We start from the raw sequence: 27,408 nt of genomic DNA on the forward strand, positions 1-27,408 counted from the left end.
TAACTGAGAAATGCTTGTTTCCAAAACAGAGTTCAAAAGAATAAAGTTACAAGGCTTCCCAGTCCTAAGGAAACAAGTACAGGCTCCTTTATACAATAATCAGTTTGTAACAAATTTCTCTTACCCATCTTTTATATTACCTTCTCCTAACCCCATATGCAGGGTGAGAATTTTAATCAATATATGGCCAAATAAGCTTTAACATATATACAAAATAAATACATAACCATGCCCGAAACAGTAGCTAAGATGGAACCAAAGTGTTGAAGGGGAAAAAACATTCAGTTAACAACAACTGAAATAAAAAGTAAAATGCGCTTGCAGAAGTGGTGAAAACACATGGTAAATCTTTTTAGAGAGATTTAATTATGTTGTATTTTTTAAAATAGTTTAGCATTGCTAATATTGGTTTTGAAATTTGGAGAGGAATAAAAGAGAATGAGGCACAGTGAAGTACTTTGACTGAACGATTGATACTTACCTTCATTCTCTTGTATTACTGCAACTTAAAAAAAAATAACTTCCCCAACGATTCAGTAAACTCAATGGGAATTTCATGCAAGTACAGCATAGCGTCTGGTCAGAGTGTGTTAACACACTATTTCTTTTACCCTCTGCTCATTAGATAAATATTGCAGGATATTACTTACAGCCTATTCCCAATCACTTATTATGGAATACTGTTGAAAAAAGTAATCCCACGTTATCACAAATCAGGATATTCTGTATTAATCAGATAATTTCTCAACTGACAAGGCATAGTTGTGTAAACACTATGCTTGCTTCTGATATATTATTTCGGTAAGAACATTACTGCAGTGAAGTGGACCACAATAAGTAGAGACTGCAAGAAAGGTTCTCTCTAAAACCTATGCATTTATATTAAAAAAAGTAATTATTTCTTTTCTGTCTCGAACTGGGGAATGTTTCTCAGACCAAAGCCATTAAGGCTACTATCCCTAATAGGAATCACGGGTAACAGTACTAATCTCTAGCACATTTAACTGAAAACCACAGAACTTTTTACCTGGGTACATCACCATACTTTTGGGGCTAAGACACTACCAAGACTTGCTTTGTCGCTGACATTTTCATTACAGTGTGGAAAGCAGAGGACATTTTGTCTTAAGAGTGGTGCTGAATATGAAAGAAAAGAGACAATTCAAGAAGATTGGGTTACACCTACCTGATACTAATTCTAATTTAAAAATCAAGTCTTGTAGGCACCTGCTGTACTACTTTTACAAAGAAAATAACCACACAAAGAAGATGCAATCATTCCTGTCGCACGTAAGAAAAGAAACAGTACAGAAATACTAATTGGGCACTGCAATGGTCTGATTTACTCACAGAAGTTAGAAAGGCAAAATTGCTTTCATCGGTAATAATATATTCGCTCCAAACTCTACACCTAAAATAAAGTGCTTAGGAAACTCTTCCAAATGCTTTGTTCTGAAGAAGGCCATTATATCAGCACTAAATCAAGACAGCTAGTATGAAAAATGGAAAACGGAGATTTCTTTTTACAGTAAGCCATAAAATGAAGTTCAGTCAGAGACAGGGTCTGAAAAAGTAATATTAAAGTGATGCTGTAAATCACTAAAAATACTTTTCTTTTTTTTTTTAAAGCTAACTATCATGCTTTGGACTAGAAACAGTGAACTGGAGATTCTCTTCATAAAGTGTTCTTTGCAAGTAAGTTTTATATAATTGAGATATAGAGAAAAGGTTTGCTTGGAATTTGAATGCAGTGAATAGCCATGATATAATGAGAAACTAGTATGATCTACCTCTCTAATTAATTTTTCTTCTTCACCCACACTGTCACTTGTTATGATAATGTGAATCTTAACCTTAATGAGAAATTTCATACCACCTTGATTAAAGATACTGCAAATAACAACACTTTTGTTTTTATTTTAATGAAGAATCTCTTTATACTCTCAAAACCTTCAACAAATGTACTGAACTTCTACTAGTGAAGTTCCTATCTACAATACAACTTTTGAAAGACTCATTTATATTTCATGTTTTTAAGTGAGGATTATGTTATTAAGCATGTTACAAAATTATCATGTTCTCTGCAGGAAGTGTTCCTACTATTTTTTGTAACAGTGGTTTGTCTGAGGGCTGTTTAAGACAGAAGTTCTTCTAAAATTCTGTGCATTCCTTTACAACATTTGTAAACTCAACATAAAAAGCCATTAAACATTCAGAGGGCATTTCTGAAGTATATTTTAAAAATCAACTTCACAGAAATTTTTCAAAAATTTCTGGGAACGTTGCAGGCAACTCACTACAAATACATATAAGTAACATTAAACTGGGCCTAATGTCTTATAACTGGATCTACCAACACAGAGACTGCAAAACATGATCAAATTTCAAATGTATGCACAATGCATACAGTTTAAGAAGTAGAACTTGATTTTTTTGTGTGCCTCGATTTTAAGAAAAATTGTTTATTTCATCAACATGTGCCTTCTCAAATAAAACATGCACCACGCTTCCTGAAAGATGCATCTTCTTCTCATTACATTGTATCTCATAGCCCCTAGATATCAGAAAGTCCACTGGAAATCAATAAAAATGTAATACTTGGTGCTTCATTAAATGAAATTACGTCAAGAAAAATTCATTCTGATTCGTACAGCAGCCTCAGAATACAGTGACATGCCACATGACAAGAATACCTGCTCACTAGTTTGATAAACCGGTAATAAATTACATGATTACATGTTTTATATATTAAAGACTTTACATGTGCAAGGAGAAGCAGCATTCTACAGCCAAATAGAGGCTTCTGTTTTGTAGAAAACTGTTGTTCTATTTTCTAGAAAACAGAGACTTCTTTCCCTAATACAGTGTTTTAATTATTTCAGTGAGGAAACAATTTAACCTATTTGGGCATTCACAAGATCCATCCCATCTTTAAGGAATATCTTATCAGGAAGACAGCAGTATATGGCATAAAGTGCTTTGGAAAATACATAACCTGTATCCCAGTGGTGTACTGCTATACCCGATTAACTTTACCTTCGTGATCTTAAATTAATGATTTTTTTGGCATAAACAAATTGTCCTCCATTGTAAAAGGCGTTCAACACCTCAGAGTCTCACTAATGCCTATCTGCTAATCATGTATGATAAGACAATTCTCATTTTTGAAACCGCTGATGGCAAAGTAACTACCCATTCCACCAGGTTCACTTTTACCCCCTTCATCCCTGGAAAGCTGGAGGTCCAAATTCTGCAAAAACTATTCAAAAAAATCTCAGTCTAGAACTTATTTGGACCTAATCGGACAAATACACACAGGGTCCCATGCTCTTGTGCGCTCTCACTAGATTTGATTCACACAAATTGTGTGGCTCCACAAAAATTGACAATGCTAACTACTGAAACTCTTACTCATTAACTACATCATAAAGTCATCAATACAGGACCTGTATCAACTCCCATACAAAGCAGTGGGAGAATCTTTTTACTCCAATACAGTTGGATCTGAACGCAGCCGAAAATACCGCAATAAAAAAGCATCAAAAGGTGGTGTATTTAAAAAAAAAACCAAAACAACATTAGATCCTACAGTATCTATCGAGGCATACAATTCCAATTAATAAAATAAATAGACAGAATCCCATTCCTCATTAGTACCCACCAGTTCCTACTGACTTCGGCAACTTCTAAAAACTAGGATATTTATTTAAACTACTTTCCATAATCAGTTTTACAGACCATTCTTTGAAAGGTTTTTAAGTACCTATGGGTGTAAAAAAGCAGAAATAAAATCTAAGACAGTTAGGCAACAAGCAGTCTCAAAAATACCACACGGCTCCTGTCTGCAACTCTAAGTACATAAATATATTCTAAATTCTGATTCTAAGGATCTATTCTTCCTTACATCAGTGGGCTAAAAAAAACTGCTTAAATAAATTACTCATTTTACACAGTACAAAAAAAAAAAGTAAATACTAGTGTGAAGGCACAACTTCACTCTTTCAATGTCTTTAAGGACAGCATTCAAGATAATTCACTCTGCAATTATGCACTTATGCTTATAACATTTGGAAATAATTATGCATTGATAAATAGACCTGGCACACATTTCACCAAAGCCACCACTGCAGTACTCCAAAATCTTAAACCTGATTTCGCTGAAGATGACCTGCACATCATGGGCTGAAACCAGAAAAAAAGGTGAACATGCAAAGTAGCTGCTTTCATTCCGCTCTTTTTTTTTTTTTTTTTTTTTTATCCGGTTTACTGTGCGGGACACAAGCAAAAGCATACAAAGGATAAGATGATTTGCACCCACTTAATAAATGCAGGCAAATACCGGCTTTGATCTCAGCAATTTTATTGGAAAGCTCCGTTCACCAGAAAGTGTGCACGACAGAAAGAAAGAGAGAAAGGCAAAACTGACTGAAATGCAAAGGCAAAAGTGTATGCAACTTAGGCGTAAGTGAAGGGACAAATACAACCCTAGAATTAAGATCTTTTGAATGCGGGAATAATAAACTTCCAAGTAAATGTCACTTCACTATGACTGAGTTTCCCCAATTGGGTACTGTATATATATAATTTTATATATATAATTATTAGGCACACACTTTCTATGTTCTTTCCCCCCAAAAGCAGAGCTGACAATGGTGACAGCAGAGTGTGTAATTAGTTTTTATTGTTCCCCTGACAGCCATAGCTCTGCAAGGACCCCTTGCCTTTTCCATTGTAAATGTTATGGAAAAATACACTAATGACAGGCATTTAATTACGGGCACAGCGACCATGATGGGAGCTGTGCCAAAAGTGATTGGCAGCTTTGGATACCAGATATTCAGAGCAATGGTTCTTTTTCTCCCATACCTTGTAACCCAGATTACTGAAGACATAAGTTTTTTAAAATGTCTTTTCTAAAGCTTTGCTTATTGTCTACAGATACTATTATTAATAACCACCACCTTAAAAACGGATAGAAAAAATAAATAGACAAAATGGTAATTATTTTTATTCAAAAGTAGCATGAGGTTTTTTGAAAGAGGTCTATCCACTGACAATGCCATCAATGTAAAAGAAATCCCCACTAACTTTGGCACAGCTGACTTTTTTTTTTTAATTATACATAGCTATGAACAAAAAGAAACTATGCCCTCTTAACATATCTTTATTCAATATTTACAATAAACTGTCCCACATTCAACTGCAGTTGCTGAGGTGCTTTCTCGCCTGATTAATTAGCAATTGGGAGACACGCTTTTTGGCAGCTTTTGTATCCCTATTATTTCTTCTGGTTTGGCACAAAAACTCCCTTTTGGGAGCACCAGTATTTGTACTGTACTTCGCTTAGTGATGGATCACTAATTTTTAATAAACCAAGCCCCAAGAGAACTGCAAAAAGATGTATAAGTGTATTGGAGCAATAACTGTAAACAAACAAAAACAACAAATAAAAAGGTGGGGAGCAGGGGAGGGAAGAGCTGTTGCAGTATATAAAATATTAGGTCTTTTCCAGACTACGCATGGAGAGGCTATCCAGGAGACCACATGTAGTCTGAAGACAAGGGTCTGAACTGGCTTTCAACTACTTGATCCAAATCTCTGCCTTTATCTTTAAAAAGCTTTAAAAAAGCGAGTAGCTAATGTGGATGCGCATTTTCCTCGAAGAATGCTATATCTGAATGTCCCTTCACTGTTTCTCATCCCTCCCCCACCACCAGATGAATGAAATGACTCTGTGAAGCAGATCTCTATGAAGAATGACCACACAATTCTGGACCAAACGGTTCTAAATCTATGTAGCAGTCACAAACCCCTGGCTAAGCCGAACAAAGCAACATTATTCCTAAGTGGTAAATTTGGGAATATAAAAGTGAAGCTGTCTGGCTCTGAAGTGGTAACTTGCAAATAGCTGCAGAATCAATGTTGGCTGTCCATCCCCCATCCAGCTGGCTCTCATATCAGTAACTTCAAAAATGCAGTTTGCCATTATGGTGGCTTAAGGCACTTTGTGTGCCAGTGCAATGACCATGCTGTGTGTGCATGTCAGAAGGTCAATACTTTCAAATTCCAGAGTCTCTCTTTATTTCCTTTTTTTCTGGAAACAATAGGAAAGAGAGCAGGATTGATAGCTCCTACTTTGTTAACTTCTGCTCACCAAACGCCCTGCCTGTATGAATACATAACCGTTTTTTAAGAATATGATTAGACATTATGTAAAAAAAAACAAAATCACCAAAAAAACCCAAAAACAAAACAAAAAAAAAACCAAAAAAACCAACCCCAAAAAACCCAAAAAAAAAAACAAAACAATGCAGCTGGTTTTCCTGCTCATTAACAACATTAATTAGCAAATTTCTTTGCAGTAACTCTTAACAATTCCAGGGGACCCAACATCATTAAAGCTGCTAGCAGTCCTTATCTAACGTTGATGAACCAGCATCACAGACTGATCACTGTGCTCAAAGATCATCATCAAATCTACCAGTATTTACTTTTTTCTGTCTCTTCACAAAAAATGCATCTATATTTTACTTCTACAACACTGCCAAAATAACAAAATATTAGACATTGAGAGATTTAGTATTTTTTGTTTCGTTTTGATGAAAAGATTTAGAATGTATTCAGCTCCAGTTTCAAAGGCACAGACTAAGACAAGATACTTAAATTTATTTACAAAATTAAACCAAACATAAAGTTAAAATTAAAAATCCTATGTACAGCACTAGTATGATAAAAAATTATATATATTTCTTAGCAGTTCCCTGTGTGATAAGATAATGTGATTTGTATGTCTGTAGAGAGAAGGAAGTTATTCTGAACTGTAATATGAATACAAAAAATACTACTTTGAAGTCCACAAAAGCAAAAAGGTAGCGCTACATTGCTACCCACTAGGGAAAGGCCACAGCGCTCAACTACTACTGATGAACAACTCACACAATGTCAATGTGCTCGCCATGGGCCAGGATCCATCCCCAAGCAAAAAAATGAGATATTTTGGGGAGGAAAAATTACATTATTTTAACGAACAAAGAATGTCAGTGCTACACCGCAAACATTAATTATGGCACAAAATACATTCTGTCAAAATACACATCCTTTCAAATGTCATGAGACCAAATTTTATCTTCAGGAATGGAACAGAAAGATATTTTAGCAGAGGCTGATCGGAGTCAAAGCAAACGTATCTCCTACTCCAGTTTTTAGCCTCACCAGGTGATTCAGAAGCAAATCATTCCTACTCTGTACTCCAGGAACATTTCATTACTGTCATCAAAAACTGAAAATGGCGCCTTATCAAATAAGATGGTTCTTTAAAGAGTTTGATGAAAATAAACAAAAAAAATACTCAGTGATAAACACGAAGTAAAATTTTTTATTGAAGGTATTACTGTTGAAAAGTTCCTCGTTAGATTAATATGCTGACTTAATGACGGAAAAGAAAATTAACAAAGTGAAAATTAATTAATACTGTACTTACAGGGTTTGTCAGTCTAAGATCATTTTTTTCCACACCATATATCAGCATAGATGGGTAAATTCTTCCACTAGATTATAATGCAAGTGACAATAAGAATTGTAGTTTTCAAGGTTTTTCAAGTAAAAATTGCCGAACTTGAAGAATTTGCTATAAATTGGTATTAGCTATTGAAGCAGATCTTGCTAATTAACAGGACTCTTTTGTATCTTCTCATTAGCTGATTTTTCTTTCAACAGCGTTTTTACTGGTCGTGCAATTTAACAGAAAAATGGCCATGAAGCTCCTAGCATACCAGTTAACAGAACATGGGCATCAAACAATTTCTCTACATTTTGCAGCAGTCAAAAATAAACAAACTCATTTTTTTCATAAAACTAGGATCTAACAATGTATTTTCATCCACCTGTCAACAGTAAAATATGAAGGATGCTTCCCCAGATGGGAAAAAAAAAAAAAAAAAAAGGGGGTGGGGTGGGGGTATTTTTCTTTTGTTGGAAACCTTGGCGTGCTACGAGAGAAATATCTCAATCCTTGTGGAACAGCAACCTTTTTTTATATATTTTCAAATACTTGACTTTAACACAAATTATTTTAAAAAATGTGTAGGAGTGGGAATTTGTGGTTTTGTAATGTAACAATCTCTGCTCAATTTCTTAAAAAAGAGGATTTCACACATCTGTACATGTTTGCACACTATAAAATAATACCCACCATTTTACTTGAGCTCAACTATAATCTGGCTTGTAGAAACTACAATGAATAGGGAGTACGCAAAAATGCAAGGAAGACTTCTAATGTGTGAAGGATTCTATTCTTCCATTCAGCTATGCTCAAGCACATTACAGTAGAGCTTACTCACAATAACTGTAATACCACCAGAAAGCAATTTCAATAATGTGTCTGTTTATTTTAAACCAAATGTTTCCATTTCATTATGTTGGTGTGCTGCTGACTGACTAAATTTTAAGCACGAGTGCAACGAAAACTTAAACAAAACAGGGCCCTTTATTCTCAACAGTGAATTACACCATTCAGAAACACTGGAAGATTAGATTAATCATGAGACTAAAGACTTTTTTTAAAAAACAATGCTCAGAACTGGATAGGTCAGCAAAGAGTGATTACTGGAAGAAAATCCCAGTTCCAAAATACTTCTAATTGCATTAAAAAAGAACAACCTGAAAAAGAAGCAGTGATCCAAAGCAAAAGAGGTATGTCTCACAGCTATGGACAAACTACTGTCTACCCATGCTTTCTTCGTGAAAGGTTGCATCTTCGTTAGCATCTTCTTTAAGGTGATCCAAATGACCAGCTTTCTTTACGCGCTTTCTTAAGAGTTTAACATTTCAAGGATGAAGGACTCTGCCCGGCGACAGGAGTGGTTTAGGAAGAGGCCGTAACAAGGTACTTTAATAAGCCCATGGAGTTCTCAAATTATATCCCTACAATCTTCTCTCGTTCATTTTATGTTTGCGTGCCTGAGTACTTGCTTATTTACCTGCCCACCTACTGACGCGGGGACTACTAGTGTGCGAAGAAACAGCACAATGGAAAGATGGCCAAGAACTAAAACACAGATTCTGCAAATAATTTTTTAGTTGTTTTTTTTATTTTAAAACGAAAGGTCTTAGCTGGAAGGTGGGACCTGCGAATTAGTTCATAAAGCTGTTAATTTTCTAAGCCTTTAAGAGCTCACAAATTAAAAAATTGCATTTTCAGAGATTTTTTTTTCCTCACACAACATTAATGATTTACTCTACACTACATCACCTTCTAATGACACACTTCAATGCATACATACATACATATATATGCATATATGCGTAAGTATACATATACATACGTTGAAATGCATACATATTCGCATACGAATGCATATATATTACATATGCCTCTCCGTATGAATGCAAAGACCATGACTCCTGAAGGACTAATTGCATTCATTTGTTCTCTCAGCCCAGCATGAAGCTAGTAGATTGCTGGGATCATAGCAACAGGGGAGAGAGAGGAAGGCTCATCTTTATCAGTCCCTCTCCAAAAGGAGAGCAGAAAGAATGCAATGAAGTGTCCTCACTATGTCCATTTGGAAAAGATTTAATAAGAAGCATTTCATGAAGACCATGTACCACTTAACAAGGTGCCTTTCATACGAAGGTGGAAGCCAGTGAAACTATTGTTCTTTGTGTATTTTTTCCATAGAATGACTCAAACTGTTTCAAAACCCCACTTTTAAAATAAACACCAATATTCTTTTGGAGACACAAGGTGTTAGTGAAACTACTAAAAGCACAGAAAGTAGGTGTAAAGAATTGAAGGCTCTATTGCTGATCTTTTAATTATGAGAAATCAGTAAGAGATTTCTTCAGCTCTCAGAGCAAGCTTCTGGATAAAATATTCTCAAAATACAAGCTATGCTGTTTCCAAATGGCCGCTAATATACATATATTTGTGTGTACGTGTGTATATCCCAAACACTTAAGCTTTTATGCTTCCCTTGACAAGTAACAATTACATGGAATACCAAAACCAAAGCAAATGCCTTGATTTTGCCCCTCTTCATCTCCAGCTTCTTAGCTGTTCTTGACAACATGTAACTGCCTCCTTCCTATTCCAGCCATTTCTGCATGGTTTCCCTCATCTCCGTACCTGGGCAGAACTATTTCTAGATGGAAAACAAAAAAGCCAAACCAAAGAAAAAAAGCAAACAAACAGCCATATGATTTCAGCACATACAACCAACATGCCATGGTGAAATCTGCAAACGTGTACAAATGGATGGTAGAATACTCAGACATCCATCCAGCCGGCCAGTGTACTCTCGAGAAGTGCCAGGCGTGCCTGAGCAGCCGCGGCCAGAGCTTCTCAAAATTAAGTCTATGCATTTGGCTGGTTCAGGGAGGCACTTAAGTACACATCCATTCATCCACACAACCACAGCAGAACTTAAGGGTGTCAGTACGCACTTTGGGGAAATCATAGACTTTTATGAATTAATGCCTAAAATACTCAGATACAAATTTCACCTAAGTTTAGACATCCAAGTTGTGCAATTCTGGTCTATACAAAGAATTTTCAGAAGCATCCACTCATTTTTTCTGTTCGCTGCTTCCAAGTTATCCATCTTTAAAAAAAACCTCTAGCGATATTGATCAAATTGTAGTATCAAGCTTAATTATGGGAACACACCAGTTGAAATGATTTTTCAGTCTCTGAATTCTCTAATTAGCATCTGATTTCTTGATTTTATTATCCACACAAATACACAAACAGAAAATATGTCTGCATCCTATGTCTTTATAATAATTCTCTTGTGGATGTAACTTTATACACAGTTTTCTTGTGTAAGATACAGCCAAACCCAGTAATACTCCTAATAAAAAAAATATTTGCTTTCGTGAGACTACAAGGCTTGGCGTCTATATATGACCAGAAACCAGACTTGAAATGCAACCATTTTTTAACTACCTTGAAACTAGTAACAATTTATGAAGCTACATAACCTGCCACTGAAACAACTTATAGGGAAATACCTAAATATAAACCACAATCTTGAAGCACAAACCTGCAAGCAGAAAAATGTAGCAATAATTACAGCAAGTAGTTCAGCTTGAACTCTGACAAGATTAAAAGCAGTAGCAAGCACTAAGCACGTAAACCGCTTCAAAATTTGGCCCAGTTACACGTCATTTTGGCTGAATTCTATTTACAAGGACACTAGTAATCAGGATTAAATAAATATGCTCCATTACAAAACAAACTCCCCAAACTATTTTAAGTGTTGGATTCAGAATAATATTCTTTGATGATATTATTTCACTGTCCTATGTAAGAACACATAACAAACAGTGCTGAAAGACTAACGCACTTTTAAGGTGATAAGTAGAATTTATGTACACTTAATTCTAAGCCTACATAAATAATAAAAATACTAGGACACATCTTCAAGCTTACTTGAAGATTAAGTTCCGATCCACAAGGAAAGGATTAAAAAAACTTATTTTATTATACTTTGAAATCCTAATTCTTAAACACATCCTCACCTGGAACTGGACTACAGCATTTATGGTACTTTGTGTATGTTGATAATTAAATACATAACAAAAATAAGACACGGAAATACTTAAAACATTTCTAAGAAAAGACTTAGGCTCTGTAAGAATATACTACTTTGTTACTCATACATGCTAACAATTATGATCATAGAACATTATTTTTTAATTGTTCTAGCAGAACTTTGGCAACTAACCAAGAAATGTAATATGAATTTTGCTAATAGACTCTTAGGATTTTTTATTTACCAAATATTGTTCGCACCAGGAACACTTGTCAATTGGGCCACTCATCAATTTACTAATGTGTCTTTTAATAAGGATTAGATCTTTATGTATTTCAATAAATTACTGGAGTGTATTACTAAAAACCTAAACACCATCGTATCTGAGGGAAATACAATCATTATTAAATTCTTCAAAGTTTTGATGAAACCTTAATTTAGAGTGCCTTTAATCACTACCACAATTATCAACACTTCATTTTTTAAGTGAATTAATTAGTTCTACAGCAGTTTGTTAATTCTGAATAAATGCAATAAAGAAGTAAGCTAAAGCACAATGGCGGCATTTTTGTTTACGACAATATATTTTGTCTTCTAATTTCAAATGGTTACGACCAAGTAAGCATCCCTACTTACTTCTATGTGTATAAAAACTAGATTGTTCATCTCCTGAGTCTGTTTCTGGAAGCAGATCAATCACTGTGAAGTTACTCCTGCAACACTGTTAACTGCTCTAAAAATTTTGATAACCAAAGTGAATTTTGCCTTCAGGTTAGATTCTGATGAAACAAATTCAAAACAGAAATGTTTTCTTTTCTTTGGGTCTCTTACACCTACCATTCAGGTGTTTGCCTGTTTTTCTGTAATTATCATGTAACTTGGAAAGCACACAAAAACTCGTACACTGTATAAAACAAAGGAGAAATAGATCTGCACCCTGCTCTTTCTCATATGTTTAACTCATGGACAAATATGACATGTCCAAATAGCTACTTCCATTGTGAGAGCCAGTGAGTATTTTAAGACAAGAAAAAAAATGTTTGTTTTTAAAAGGGAAGGTTTAGAAACATCTTACAATTAACTCTTCCTCTAGCGTTTGGAAGAATAACAAAACTAAGTTTTCTTTGCAGTCTGATGCTGTTTAATGTTGGACTAAGAAGAGATTTCATTAAGAGTAATAAAATATGATTAAACTTACTGGAATCCTTACAAATCCATTCAATGCGTAATACCTACTGACCAGGCAAGTATTGCTTGTACCTTCAACTGTCTTTACCTATGTGCAGTTATTGTGTAAGCTCATCACACACAAGAGAGCAGAAGTGAAAAATCTTGAACGTAAGTTTATTTTTGAAGTATTCTAGCTGTTATGCCAGCAACGTATGCATTTAGTCAAACCTATTTCTTTCAACAATCCTCCTTCTGCCCAGTGGGATTTGTGAATATTACTTTATTTTTTTTTCCTAGCAGTTACATTTCATTTCAACAACAGAAAAAACTCTGATTTTGAGAGACAAGCAATTTTTTGAGACGCATGTTCTTTGATGTGTTTGATGTGAAATGTAACTTTTCGTCTTATTTACTCTGAGCAATTTTTTTCAAGTAACTCCCATAAAGAGAGGAAAATGTAGAGATCACTATTTAAAATTACAGATGCTCACCATTCCCAAGCATTATTGTGACTTTGGATAAATCCTCTGTCTCAAGCGTTTTGTGCCAACTATTTATTGCTGAGGTGTTGTTACCAGGAACACAGCATTAAAGTGCTGGACAGACTAGCTAACTCTGGGCACTTGAAAATTCTGCCCGTTAACTTCTGCATCACCTATTTTGAAGCCACTCCGGAATACAGAGTAGAGGAGTTTTCTGCAGGCAACACAGATCTATTAAAAAACATGACCTGTGACAAAAATCAATGTGCTAATCTCGAACCAAACAGCAGTATCAGAAGCATAAAAAAGAGATAACCTAAGATAAAATGTCCCCAAATTTACTTAGACTAGCTTGACAGTTATATGGGGAAGTAAAAAAAAAAGTAAGTCTGCTCACACGCACTTTAGCAAGGCAAAAAATTTAATACCCAGGTGACTTTTTACCCAAACACATGGATACCATTTGGAGCAAGACTGAAATTTCCTGATGCTAAACATGAGGGAAAACTCCAGAAAAATTAAACGAAACCTGCCTCTCCAGGAGAAGGCTTCGCTGAACTGCACGCAGAGCTTGCTGTCAGAAAACCTCTGGCGCGCCTGGCCGCGACGGGAGCGGGGAGGCTGCCTCGGCACCGCGCAGCCCCGACGGGAACACCGGCGATGAGCCGTCCCGGCCCCGGCGGCACCGGCAGCCCCCTTGTCCCGGGACGCCGTACCTACCTCGCTTCCTCACGGCTACCTCTAGCCTGCCCGGGGGAGCCCCCCGCCGGGCGGGCAGCGCAGGGCAGGGCAGGGGGAAAGCCAACCCTCCGCCGCGGCTGCCTCCCCCGACAGCGATGCTGCCCGGGGCTGTCCCGGCTTGGCTCCGTCCCGCCGAGGGGGGAGACCCCCGCCTCCGTGCCCGGGGCCGGTTCCACGCTACCGGCGGGCGGCTCGGGGCCGGCTCCCCGCTACCGCAGGAGCCCGCCGGGCCACAAGCCGGGGGCCGCTAGCTGCACCCCCTCATCCCACCCAAACTCCCGGAGCAGGCTCGGCCGCAGGCGCGGGTTGCCCCGCTACGAGGGGCGCCCACGCCGCAGCGGGGGCGCATCCGCCCGGCGCCCACGGACCGGAGCCCGGCGAAGCGGTTAACCTGGTGCAGCGCTGGGGAAGGGGAGGGTGGGAAGATGAAAGAAGTACCACGACCACCCGCCCCACCGCCGATGCCTGTGGCCCTAACCCTCCTAAAAAAAAAAAGTTTTCCACCCCATCTTGCTGCCGGAGTAGTTTCTGCAGGCGCCGGGTAAGAGCCGCCGGCGCTGGGGCGCCGCTCCCCGCCCGCCCCCTCCTCACCCCCTCCCGGCGCCGAGAGCCCCTCGCCCGCCGCTGCGCGCCCGCGGCCGCCCCGCGTACCTGGGGTTGGTGCTGTTCCAGTAGACGGCGTAGCGGTCGGCCACCGCCTTGGCGCCGGGCTCCTGCCCGCGCACGCACACCCACAGCGCCGCGGCCGCCACCAGCAGCATCTCCACGTGCGGCATCGCGCCCGGGATGCGGGGGGGAAGAATTAAAAAAGGCGGGGGAAAAGGGTAAAAATAATAAAATAAAATTAAAAAAAAATTAAAAATGGGGGTGGGGGTGGGGGGCGAGCCGGGGCGCGGGTGGTAGGGGGGGATAAATAAATAAAAAAGCGAGGCGCAGAGCGGGAGGGCTCCGCGGAGAGCCGCGCCGCAGCGAGCGGAGGGCTCCTGCCGCCGCAGACGGGCAGCCGGCAGGGAGGCGCGATCCGCGGTCCCTCAGGGAGCCTCACCCCGGCAAGGGGAGGTGGGGGCCGAGGCGGGCGGCGGCGGCAAGCGGCGGGCGGTGCTCATTCACCGGGAGTCCCGTACGGAGGAGCCCACGGCACGACATACACCGGCCCGCCGACGCGGCGGGCGGGCGGGCGAGGGGCGCCGGTCCTCCGCCCCCTGCGAGCGGGCCCCGGCGGCGCGGCCCCGCGGCTCGGGGGCGGCCGGGGGACGCGGGGATGGAGGGAGCGAGAGGGAGAAGGAGGGGAGAGGAGCGGGGAGGAGAGGAAGGAGATCTTCCCCCTGGAAGCCCACGCGGGGTCCTGGCAATAAATTAAAGGCCGCCGGCTAGGAGAGAGGCGAGAAGTATCAGCAGATTCTTAAAGTACAAAGTTTGTGTCTTCCTTCCTGGCCCTCCGCCCCCCGGCAAATGAAAAACAAACAAAAAGGAAAAGAAAAAAAAAAAGGACAAAAAAAAAGGGGAAAAAAAAGGGGGGGGAGGGAGAGCAAAAGCCCTGAGGAGTTTGTTTGGTGCGCTGATGGAGTTGGGGAGCCTGTTCTGCAGCACAGAGAGTGTCTTGAAGGAGACTTTGTGGAGTGGTTTTCTTGTCCTTCCTGTTCCTGGGCGGTGGATGCACCAAGGACTGAGCAACAGCAAAGGCGGAAAAAAAAAAAAAAAAAAAAAAAAAGGCAAGAAAAAAAAAAGGGGGGGGCAGAAAAAAAAAGAAGGGCCAATCCAATAAATATTGCGGCGTGGAAACCAAGGAAATGGAAATAAAAAAATTGTTTTATGAGAGGGCGTGGAAAAAGCAAAACCTCGGAGAAGTGGAAAATCAAGCCTGCAAACTCCTCTGATGATGCTGGTCTTGGCTGGCCTCTCCTGCTCGGGGGACGAACGGAGCGATACGGCGAGGTGCGGAAATCTCCTGCTTCAGCCTCCCGGAGCCTCTCTTTGATAAAGCAGGGTCCAGTCCCGGGAACATCAACTTCTGCGGAAGGACAAAACAGTTTGAAAGAGCAGGGAGGGGGGTGAGGGAGAAAAAGAATCCACCCCTCAGATGACTACATAAGGAGATCGAGAAAAAAAAACCACACAACCCCAGTTCTTCTTCTCGGTCTTGCCCAACAGCTGCTCCCCTTTTCCCTCTGAAGCAGCAGCAAGAGCAGCAAGGAAAAATATACCACGCCAGCAGGCAAATAAATAAACTTGAATGCAGCGGCAGGCAGGGAGGGATCGTAAAGAGCGACGAGGATTGGAGGGGCAAAAGTCAGTTTTGAAAAAAAAATAATAAATTGCTTTATGGGAGGGAAAAAAAATCTTTAAACAGTCACGCCCCCTTTTGCAATGACCGGTCCCTTCACTGCGTGTAAATCCGACATCAGCAGCCTGGAAAAAGCTAGGAGCCTGGCTTGGCTCTGTGCATGCGTGTGTGCGACAGGCAGCCGCAGAGACAGATACGCGGTATATAGAGGTACACACGCATACATACATGCACACGCGTGTGTCCGAGGCGGGATCTGGCGCCGGTGTGCGTGATGGATGCAGCCGAGGAGGAGGCGCAGGCAGCCAGGTCGCAGCACGGGCGCTGCTGCTTGATCATGTGGGATTTTTGCATGCAGTTTACTTGGGAAAGGGGGGGATTTGCCGGCGCAGCCAGTCAGGGCACAGCCTGCTGTTTGCTTACAGATTGCATTTTTTTTTTTTTTTTTTTTAACACCTCGACCTGATTGGCTTGCAACACGAGAAAGGAGGCGCCGTCCCCAGCTTCTCCTCCTCCGTGCCAAAAAAATACCCAACCCCACCTTCTGGAAACCTGACTAATTGAATTACTAAGACATCGGAGTGGTTCCTGTGCAGCCTTGCTGCTAAACGTAACCGTTTCAACGCCGGGTGCTATGATAGGGGCGTACGCGGGCTGCCTACGGATGAGTTTCCGTCTGCCCACGGAAAACAGCGCGCCGAGTAATTCAACCGTAAAAGAAAACTCCTTCCCCGCTCCATCCCGCGGGCGATGCGCGGCACCGGCCGCGCAAACCTCCGCCGCCCGAGCCGGCGACACCCGGGCGGCTGTTCCGCAGCCGGGGAGGAGGCTCCGCTCGGCTGGGCTTCGCCTTCCGTCCCCTTCCGCCGCCCCCCGCGTCCCTCTGCCACCGGCGGCTGGGGGATGCGGCCGGCGGGGCCGGCGCTTCGCCGCCAAAAACCCGCATCGCCTCGGAGGAGGAGCAGGCGGCGGAGAGGCGCCGCTGGCCGCCACCCAAGCACCGCGGCTCCACGGGGCGCGGGCAGGTGAGCGGCTGCGGCGGGGCGGAGCGGGGCGGGGGGGGCCGGGCCGGCGGACAGGGCCTCCTCCGGGGGGGAGGGCGCTGCCGCCGCCGCCGGCGTTGCCGGGGTGACGGCGGCCGGCGCGGCGGGGCCGGCGGGGCTGGGCGGGGCGCGCCACCCGCCCGCGCGCCCTTCGGAAGCGCCCCGACGCCCCCCAGCGGCCGAGGGCGGCGCCGCGGGGAGCGGGGGCGGCGGGGGCCGGGGACCGGGGACCCGCGTCCCCCGGTCCGGAGGCGACGGGCCTGTGGGGGCCGGGGCTTCTCGGCTTTCGTTTAATTTCATTTTATGTTTTTCTTCTTCTTTCTTTCTTTTTCTTTTCTTTTTATTTTTCTTTTTTCTTTTTTTTTTGCGTGTGTGGTTTTTCTCAGCGTGGAAAGAGGCTCCAGGTTAATCTTCACCCGTCGCACCACCGAATCTGTCCAGCCTTTGGCCGGAGGACAGTGTGATTCCTGCTCTTTGCCCTCCCCTCTGAAGTGATTGAAGCCAGGGAGCACAGGCTGAAGTTAAAAAGAAGCGCTCGGATCCTTTATTTCATTTTATTTTATTTTATTTTATTTTATTTTATTTTATTTTATTTTATTTTATTTTATTTTATTTTATTTTATTTTATTTTATTTTATTTTATTTTTCTATTTTATTTCATTCTATTCTATTTCATTCTGTTCTATTTCATTGTAATCTATGTTATTTATTTTTAATATGTATGATTTCCAAATCTTTATTATCAATGGCCTAAAAACTTGTCTAAATTTTGTCTCCCTGTGGTCTCCTCTGGCCCTCTTTTTATAATATGTTGATGGCTGTAGATTAGTCTTAGTAGGATATGAAGCACATCGGTCGAATACCCCAGGTATAACAGGCACCATAAACCCAAACTTTTTCATTCCTTTTCATTAAAAAAACCCCAGCATTTCCAATTTTTTGCTATCTTTGAACTGAGTTCTTTGAATAGGAATGGGCACATCCAATGTCTCCTTAGTCTTTTTTTTCTGCAGCACGGACAGACATGTGGAAATCACTGCCATTACAGGAAGCAGAACAAATAATACTTTTTTTCTTTCCTGAAGAATCTCCTCAGCCACATTTGTAAGGAAAGCTTAATGATTTATATTTTTTTCCCCTCTTTGTTCAGCCCTTGTGAGAAGCATCACAGGGAAAGAGTGAGGGGTCAGTTTCTACAACTTAAAACGCCTTTTAATAGCAGAGCCAGAGCTTAATCTATTATATAAAATATCCTTGCAGGACTATAGTACTTGGGTTTTTCTTTAACACATACAAAACTATGAAAAGGACTCAAACTATTAATAACTGAAAAACCCTCCAAAAAGACTGACTGTAGCAGGAAGGTATTTTTTTTTTCCAGCTTTAGTTAGCAAGCAAGCTGTAGGTGGCTGTATCTTATTAGTTTATAAATAATACAAAGACATAAATCCTTTGGACTCAAAATAAGAAATAAATTAATTCCGCAAGTAAAATAACAACAATGAACAGAAAGTGAGCTTTTTGTTGCATCATAACCAATTCATGTGAACCCACCAGATACCCAATACCCAGAAGCATGCCAACGTCTAGTCCACTCTCCATTTTTGTGGTTACATGATTAAACAATTACTGATATCATAGTTGTAAACTGCTTCTGTGTACCAATGGCCTCTGGCACTAGCCTTCATTTGGCAGAAAGGTAGAGGCTGTTAAGAAGTGATTCAATGTCGGTTCAGCTATTGTGAATACGGTGTTTAGAAAAAAAAAAAAGTACGTATGCACAGTGAGTGCCTGAAACTGCCTCTGACAAGCCTCTGTAGCTGCCCCCGGATCTGCAGCTTCACAGCATAAAGGCATCTTTAGCAGACACTGTACAGCACATACTTTCTTGGTAAATGCACAGAATTTCAGTATATTGATACGCTGTGCTGCAGTTACTAGGCTAATTGATTACATACCTCAAAATAATTAAACTAAGCACAGCTTAAGACTTTGTCTCAGGGAAAAGTGATAAATCTGTAGATTTTCTTTTTTTTTTTTCCCCCCCAATTTCCCTTAAAAATACACATAGTATTTCTATCATTGTTCAGCACTATTTAGTATCTTAAACAGATACAAATGACTTTTGGCATTGCAATGTCAATAGTATTGTTAAGTAATTTAAGTGATTTGCTTTGCCATTCAAAGATACTTTAACACCCATGAAACGCAGAAAATAACGTAGATTCTCTACGTTTTTCCATAGCTTTTGTGTATGATTTTTATCTTTTATAAATTTGAGTAGTACTACAGAAGTAAAACTAGGTGGTAGGGCCCAGTCCAGCTTTTTCTGATGTTAACTCCAGTAACTTTAAGTGAGTTAAAGAAGTAAATCTCAGGGTTTTTTTCCTTTAGTTAAAACCCAAAGAATTAAGGAATGACCTTTCTGGGAAAATGGGTGTGTGCTGCAAATCAGTGAAGAATATAGCTGCATTTCAAAACTTTTTTGTCTAAATTTTGTGAAAATGTGAATTTTTAAATCTTGTGTTTACCTTTCAGTAGAATTTTGTTAAAGGTAGCCAGGCAGAAAAATATATAAACTTCTGGCTGCTCTGTGTTTAAATAATCTTTTATGTTTTGTTAAAAGGACTGTACAAAAATACTGCTTTTTTGTTTATCGGTGACATTCCTAGAAATGTGTTTTTCAGGACCTGGAAAGCATCACACTTTCTTATGTTTTTAATCACTCTCTGATCCCATAAATATGTTGCTGAAAAATGACTTAGAAGCAATCTCAGCTTCAAGTTTTGGAAATTAATAACTGAATAGAACAGTTAATCATTACAAATTCTCTCATCTTTTACTGTAATCCCTGATACTATAAGCTGTCAAAGAGTAATACAGAACAAAAATCTGAGACTAATTTCCATATGAGAGGAGTAGGTACCAAAGGCATAAATAATACTGTTGGAGAGAATCACTGAATTCTTTATAGAGAAGTGTATTCATCGTTTGATTGCAAATATTCTCCAGTAAGATAAGAGTTCTCTTTCTAGGTGTTTTCTCTAACTTAGAGGTATTTTTTCCCCTCTCAGATATATTTACCCGTGAGAGACTGTGTGTGTGTGTGTACTGCATACATGGAATATTTCCCCCCCCCCTTTTTTTTTTGTCCTGAGGGGAAGAAATAATCTTATGGAAGAGAACAGAATGAAATGGCTGCAAACGAACCTGACCCAGTGTCTACTTGTGTGTGTGAGTATTTTCAGCTGGCTAGAACAGAGATTCTCAGTATTCTTTTTATTAAACTGTCTGGCAACTCCCTTGCTTCTCTAACCCTCATTTTCCACTCTACCAACCAGAGATAACGTATATGCTTACTTTACTGTGATGTACTGAGCTCAATAACTTCACATTTTCAGATGTTCAAAAGAGTAACTTTGAGATCCTTGTAAAAAAAAAAAAATGCCCTAACACTAAATACAGTAATGAATTCTAGGCAACTTTGGGGGTGGGCAGCAGTGGAGGAAATATCATCCAGAGACATTTTCAGCATTTTCAGTCTTGTTATTGTGTCCAGAAATCATCCATACTTCTTTTTGCGTATTATTCTAAAGAATTTGCTATTGTTTTTAATTAAAATTATCTACAGTTATTAGCTTTGCTTCCATTTCAATTTGTCAGTTCAAAATCTGCGTGTCTGGCTGAGCAGTCAAAAGAGATTCAGGTCACAAATTAGGCAAGACCTCTTCAGCACGTCACTATTTGGATGTTATTCTGGAAACTTCAGAAGTTTAATACATTGAGGAAAATTCTGAGAAGAAAACAAAAGATTTCCTGGCGTCATATCGACATTTTATGATATTTTCTTTTTTTTTTTATGTTTGCGATAAAAAGAATTACAAGGGAGGAGATTTTCAAAAACATAAATGGAAGCAGGATACTTACCTACCCCTTGAGACAATATAAAAATCCACTTTGAAGTTCAGTGTAATGTTCCCTCCATGTATATAGGTAATAACTTAGCTATAGTGTGTTGCCATTCAAATTCATATTTGTTTGTCTTTACAAATACTTTTTTTCATGTTTGCTAAATAGCTAATTATGAGGAATTTATTTGCTGACACACTTTAAAGAGCTCTAAATTTATGCCTATGTGAAGTTAAAATATTTTAAATACAGTCATTTTGAAAGTCCAAATAAAAGCATATGTTTCTATCCTGTCAAGATCCTACATGCAGTTGCTGGCTTTGCAAAAAGTAAATCCCATTGCACTGATTTGTTGTTAATATTGAGTCAATAAGAATAACTGAAATAGCCCAGGGATAAAGTCAAAGCAACAGAATCTGTGGCCCTAGGATAAACTTATAGGTTTCCTTTTTGCCATCCACTTCAGTTCTTCCACATTCTCCAAATTGAAGATGTTAATTTAAAGATCTTTTTAGAAGACTTTTGAAAACTATTGCTCAATCTTAATTTATTACAGAGCCAGTATCTTACAAAACCTCCAGTTTTGGTATTATCACTGTAGAAAAAAGTACTTAAAGCTTGTAGGTGCAAGAAAGATTAAGTACTATACTGGGTATAAGGTATATAACTAAGGTACAAGACAAAAAACAGCAATCAGATACAGTGGACAGAATGAATATAGCTATCCCAAAGATTCCTGTTCACTCCTGCAAAAAGCTCCGTATTGAGCAGATACACTATACATGTTATACATATTACATTACATCAGCAGGCTCCCACTTCAGCATCTGTGCATCTCCTGTGATGACGTGGCAGGATTGAAACCAGTTAAGGTAAATAATAATCCCGTTTGACCTTGGGATATTTTTAAATGATATTTATGTTGCATGCTGCTCAAAATGCCTGTGCTGAGCGTGCATTTTTCCAGAGTCCACTTGATGAAAGTTAGCTTTTCAGGATGCTTTCTCTGCACTGAGTAACTGCAGCTGCTGGTCTGGAACATCAGTGTTTGCGTAGGAGCCCTGTTTTTAAACGGTCTTTTCAAGACAGACAGAAGGAGATCAAAAAAACCAACAGACAAACAAAAATCCAGAAAACCAAGAAAGGTACACATGCAGGTAAAACTGAATACCGAACTCAAAATAACATATGACAAGAAATAGGTGTTTGCAGGTATATGTGATTCTTGGTTTTGTAGCAATACATTGTTTAGTGGACAAATCATTGATCTTGGTTTTGGGCATGCTGTCTTGTGTTTGTTGCTTGTTTAAGTCTTGCTGTGTGGGATGGACAGCTAGCAGGGTTTTTTTTTTTCTGTGTTCAGTTAGAGAAAACAAGTTAGAAGATCAAGGCGGGCATGGACTACTGTTATCACCTGGAAACATGATGGAAACCCTCCACTTGATTGCCTTCAGGCCCTATGTAGTAAACATGATTATTAATTTTGGTTATTAATAAAACACTTTGCAAGAGTAAAAAAATTCCCAAGATATCCCTTAACACTTTTCAGAATTTAATCAACATTCAGGATCATTTTCAATTTAAGTTTGCAAAACTGTAACCATTACTCTTGCTGCCTATTTCACACAGGTATCATGAGCCGGAAAATCATAAACTGTTCCTATCTGTTGCAAAACGCTGTGCTTGCTTGTGCGTATCTTCCAGTGCATAGCAAAGTCTTAGACTTTGACACCATTCCCTCCTCACACAGCACCACCCATCAACTAACATTACTCACACTAGTGAAAATGAATCAACAGGGGGAAAAAAAACCAACAACAAAGAGCTGCAAAGTAGGTTGTTAGAGTTCATGCTACAACTCCGCTCCCTTAGCACTGGAGGCTTTTGCCCTGATAGGTAGCACAAGTAATAAGTGGAGTTTTATAGTCTAAAGACAGCTCTAAGAAGTTTGTATGCAAAGCTAGCTAGATGTCACAGGATAGTCTTTCCGTTTAGGAAGCTTCAGAGCTCCTTTGCTAATGCAGGCTTTGTGTGCATTACATGCTGGAGAGCCGTTTGCAGAGGAGCTGCTTTCTCAACAGAAGCAACAGACCTGACAGTGAGTCATTACGTGCCGCAGGCGGCACATGGTCTATGCAGATGGTGGTCTTCAAGACGTCTGTCAGCATGGCATAGAGGTTACCTCAGTGGGTACTGGGCGTAGCTTCTCACCAGAGCTGTTTGCTTTGTAGAACAACAGTTAACACTAGTACTGCAGCAGTGAAACAAGGTCCTTTGTGTTGTGGAGAAAATCTTATCTGGTTAAAAGAACAAACAGAAACAAGACTGATATATATTATTACAATTAATTACCAAGCAAATTCTGGAGAAGTCTGTGCGCAGCTATGCACCTGGGAAGGTCTTAGTTGGAGAAAGGAAATCTCAGAGGCTTCAGTGGTGAAATGCTGAAGACACATTTACTTTAGGCAATGTGGAAGACACCTGCGGTGTCTTTAGCTGTACTGTTTGTATTACAACAGTGTTTTCCATGAAAAAGCCCATTCTTAGAATCATGTGACTAAGAGAAAATCCACCCTTTCATTTAAAAAATATGTTTCTGCACAGTTTGCAGAGTAGAGTGAACCTTAAGTGTATTTTAAATAGCAGATCTCACATTCATGACTGGGTACCTGGCATTTGCAGTCCTGCGTTTGTGTCAATTCCAAGACACAAAAGAAAAAGAAAGAGGAGAATTATCAAAGACATTTTGGAAAGCAGCTAAACCGCAAATTTCAAGACAGGGGCATGAGAGAAAGGACTAGGAGAACATTTTCTTAACCCTGTATTCCTAAATGAGAGAGGGTCACTAACATAGCACTTCTGTTGTAGATTTCATATGCAGCCTTTTCCATGGCATACAGTATACCGAGTCTGGCTGACTCTTAAATTCCAGTAGATTAGACTCAGCCAAACAAGAACACATCAGAATTAGCTGCCGTGTGTGATCTATGCCAACAAAACAGATGTCAGCTTGACAAATGCCAGTCTGAGAATGGTCATGGAAAGCCAGAAGCAGAAAAGGAATAAGGTTAAAATTTTTTAAGGCTGCTTATCAAGACTTTGATTATAGTCTCATTGTCAGTGAAACTGCTGTGGGTGTAGTGGAGAATGAATTTATGAAAACATGGCAAAAATTTGAAAGGCACTGTCTGCTTTCTGCCAGTTCTAAGTGAATATTATTCTCCTTATCATCAGCTGTGCCATAACCTTGCAAAGCATTGTACCGTTAAAGAAGAAAATATGAGAATTTTATTTTCTTAGGCCATAATGTCAAAAACTTAGATGAGAGAAAGTACTCTTCTGGCAGTCATGATCCCTTTTGTTTCATTATGATTTTTTTTAAACGTGTTCCATCTCAGCTTAGCTTTTGTACAGATTTTGCACTGCTTAATGAAAATTGTTCATGAAAACATTGCTTTTTGAAATTGAAGCTACAGAAGACTTGTACAGTTAAGAAATTAATTTCACAACTTTTTGGCAATCGTTTGCTTTTACTGTCCTTCATTTTGGACCTTTGCCATACACACTCCGAAGACATGCGTCTTATATTTGACATTGGAAAGGTGTTCGCAGAACTAATTATATCAAACTTACATTTCAAAGTGAAGAAACCAGAGGAGAAAGTGTAATCCAGCTAACAGATGACTAAAGAACAGTTCTGAAATGTAAGACTATCTTAGAATCGTGGAGGGGAAATGCCCAAGTCAAGAATTGAGCAATTACTGATAAATCACGAAAGGGTAGAAATATGATCATGAAAAGAATTTATAAGCAGATTTCTTAATTAGAAGGGATTATTAATATCTTGAAAAATACGCAGTGAATTCTTTGCATTAGAGCATTTAGCATTTCTGCATAAACAAAAGAAAACAAACAGTAGTTGTTTTATACTTCTGAAATCCTTTGTCAACAGGCATATGGCAGAAACAGTGGAAAATCATATTACTCTAAAGGCTGCTGATGAAATCAACAGATCTGCAATCACTTATGACAGTAAAAAGGTTTTCATTTTGAGTGACAATTGATGTTTTCTGCTGTGCAAATGTCTCTGCATCTTCTCTGAGCAAAGAAATAGGAGTAACAATTAATTTTGTGTAACTATTAAACCTTACTTCACGGGGGCGGGGCGGGGGGCGTAGAAAAAAGGGAAAAGGAAAAAAACCCCGGACAAACCAAACCAGAATGTGACACTCGATGTCTGAAGTCAACAATCACAGTCGGGTTTTTTATTACAAGTTACCTAGGATTTGACCAGTTTGGCATTCCTTTAATATGTATTAGAATATCAGAACCTTATTAGAAGGAACTTGCCACATAATTTATTGCCACGTCTTCCCATTTAACAGACCCCTGAGGTTAAATTCTGCATTTTTCTACATGACCTAATAAGCAGCAGAATGGATGTTCTTTATTCATACAGAGTGCATGACTAACATTTGCAACTGCTGTATAGTAGTGCTCGGCTAACTTCCTGCTCCTGGAAGGCACTGAGTGAGACTGTCACACACTGAGCATATTCATTTCTCATTATCTTCGGTGCAGTAAAGGATGCCTGTTTCTTTACAGGACTGAATTCAGCAGGATCAGGCCTACAGCACCTAAATCTCCCATGAGTTACTGTAAAAGAAAATTAGCGTATTGTTAGAAAACATACCCAATTGTGCCCAGAATCCATGCAAATTTTCAGAAAGAGTGACTTGCAAGTCACTTACGAGAAAAGCTATAGCAACACACTTAACGCAGTCCTGCCAATATCACGCAGACCTGCCACAGCAGGGTTTCTCTTGCATGGCTTGTGGCTGTAAGATCATGCTCCACTGCATAGGCTTCAGCACTGAAGGGATTCTTGTATCTGCAGTGTAAATTTAAATATGTGATAGGCAAGAAATCAAGATTAATAAAATGTCTGATAAATTTTCTTTAATAATTGAAAAGCTTATGTGAAAAATGAAAGAATATTCAACTGAGTTGAAGTTTTACCTGCAAAACTTATGCTTGCCAACAAAAACATTGTGCATCGTAGCTCAGGAAAGTGTAGTACATGTTATATAGTGTAACTGGGCAAAACAGCAAAGGATATCATTATAGCACAATAAATAACCCTATAGTATATAAGGGGTCATATATATGACTGTTTATGTTGGTAGGCTAAATAGGGAACTCTAAAGCTTTTTTGCCACAAAGTCCCTTTTTATACACGTATATCTGGAAGCAAGCATATTTTTTCTGAAAATCTTGAAAGGTTATAATCATGGTTTAAAATAAGTAACTCTCATTTTTTCCTTTGTGGTCATCAATTCCACTTCTCCAAAGAACCTCATAAACACAATGGGCCCAATGCCAAAACAAAAATTAAATGCTTGTGTGATCCCCAAGGGAAGACATACTTTAACTATGAAGTATTCTCGCAAGAAACCTTGTAAACCTTACATGAAAGTGAATGATCTAGAGTTAGTGGCATTCACGTTTGTTGCTTTGACAGCACTGTTTATCAAAATAACTACAATTTTCAAAGAAAGACTACTTAATTTTGCCTATTGCTGTTCTGTTGGAAAGGACCTACAAATAGTAAGTTCACTAAGTTTTTGGGTTAGTTTGCAGTTGATCTAGTTTGTTCCGCAGCAGTCAGTTAATCCCTTCAAAGTATCATATACTCCTCAGTTCATTATATTCTCTAAGCATAGATGGAATATATTAAAGCTATTTGGAAGCATTTAAAAAGAAAAAAGGTTGAAAAAGAACAGTACCCTGCATGTCAACCCTTTAGAGAACTAAAAAGAACAGACGCTTTGTTGTATTATTTTCCTAAAATATTTCTACTATCCTTTCCCCTTTTCCTCATCTACTGTATTTATCTGTTTTTCTTACACTCATTTAAGCAACTGCACTTAAAAAGCAAGTCAGGTTACATTTGACAGCTATAGTTGCACTTGTATTACCCTGATATTCTCTAGCTTCTCTTTGCTTTTGTTACTGATTTATAAGACCTGGCTGTAATTTGGTAGCATGCATTTTAAAAGAAGTGGCAGTTTAACATCAAAAGATACAGAAGCAGTAAAGGTCTCAGACTTGCACAAAGTTTCCACATACACAATATACTATTGTTTGTACTGCATATGCATAACAATTGTTTGAAAGTATTTAGCCTTGCTTGCCAATAACTTCTTACTTATGTGTATGGGCCTAGACCTTTTGCTGTTGGAGTT

At 39.5% G+C, this 27,408-nt stretch overlaps 1 protein-coding gene across 4 annotated transcripts in view; it reads right to left on the reverse strand.

Annotated features, from left to right (window-relative positions):
- The window catches only part of EFNA5 (ephrin A5), a 211,957-nt gene extending 195,103 nt beyond the window's left edge, over positions 1-16,854 (reverse strand). Inside the window, exons 1-3 of one of the 4 annotated variants that reach the window (XM_074569672.1) lie at positions 16,048-16,296; positions 15,766-15,938; positions 14,579-14,688 (exon numbers count right to left, since the gene is read on the reverse strand). In XM_074569672.1, coding sequence (XP_074425773.1) covers positions 14,579-14,688 — 110 coding nt within the window. In that variant the 5' untranslated portion in view covers positions 15,766-15,938; positions 16,048-16,296. Of the gene's footprint in view, positions 1-14,578; positions 16,297-16,439 lie in introns of those variants that run through there. The other 3 variants (XM_074569669.1, XM_074569670.1, XM_074569671.1) reach the window with 3 other exon arrangements.
- Between the last annotated feature and the right edge of the window lie 10,554 nt (positions 16,855-27,408).

The sequence above is a fragment of the Larus michahellis genome, chromosome Z (genome assembly GCF_964199755.1).
Source record: "Larus michahellis chromosome Z, bLarMic1.1, whole genome shotgun sequence".
NCBI classification, from domain to species: domain Eukaryota; kingdom Metazoa; phylum Chordata; class Aves; order Charadriiformes; family Laridae; genus Larus; species Larus michahellis.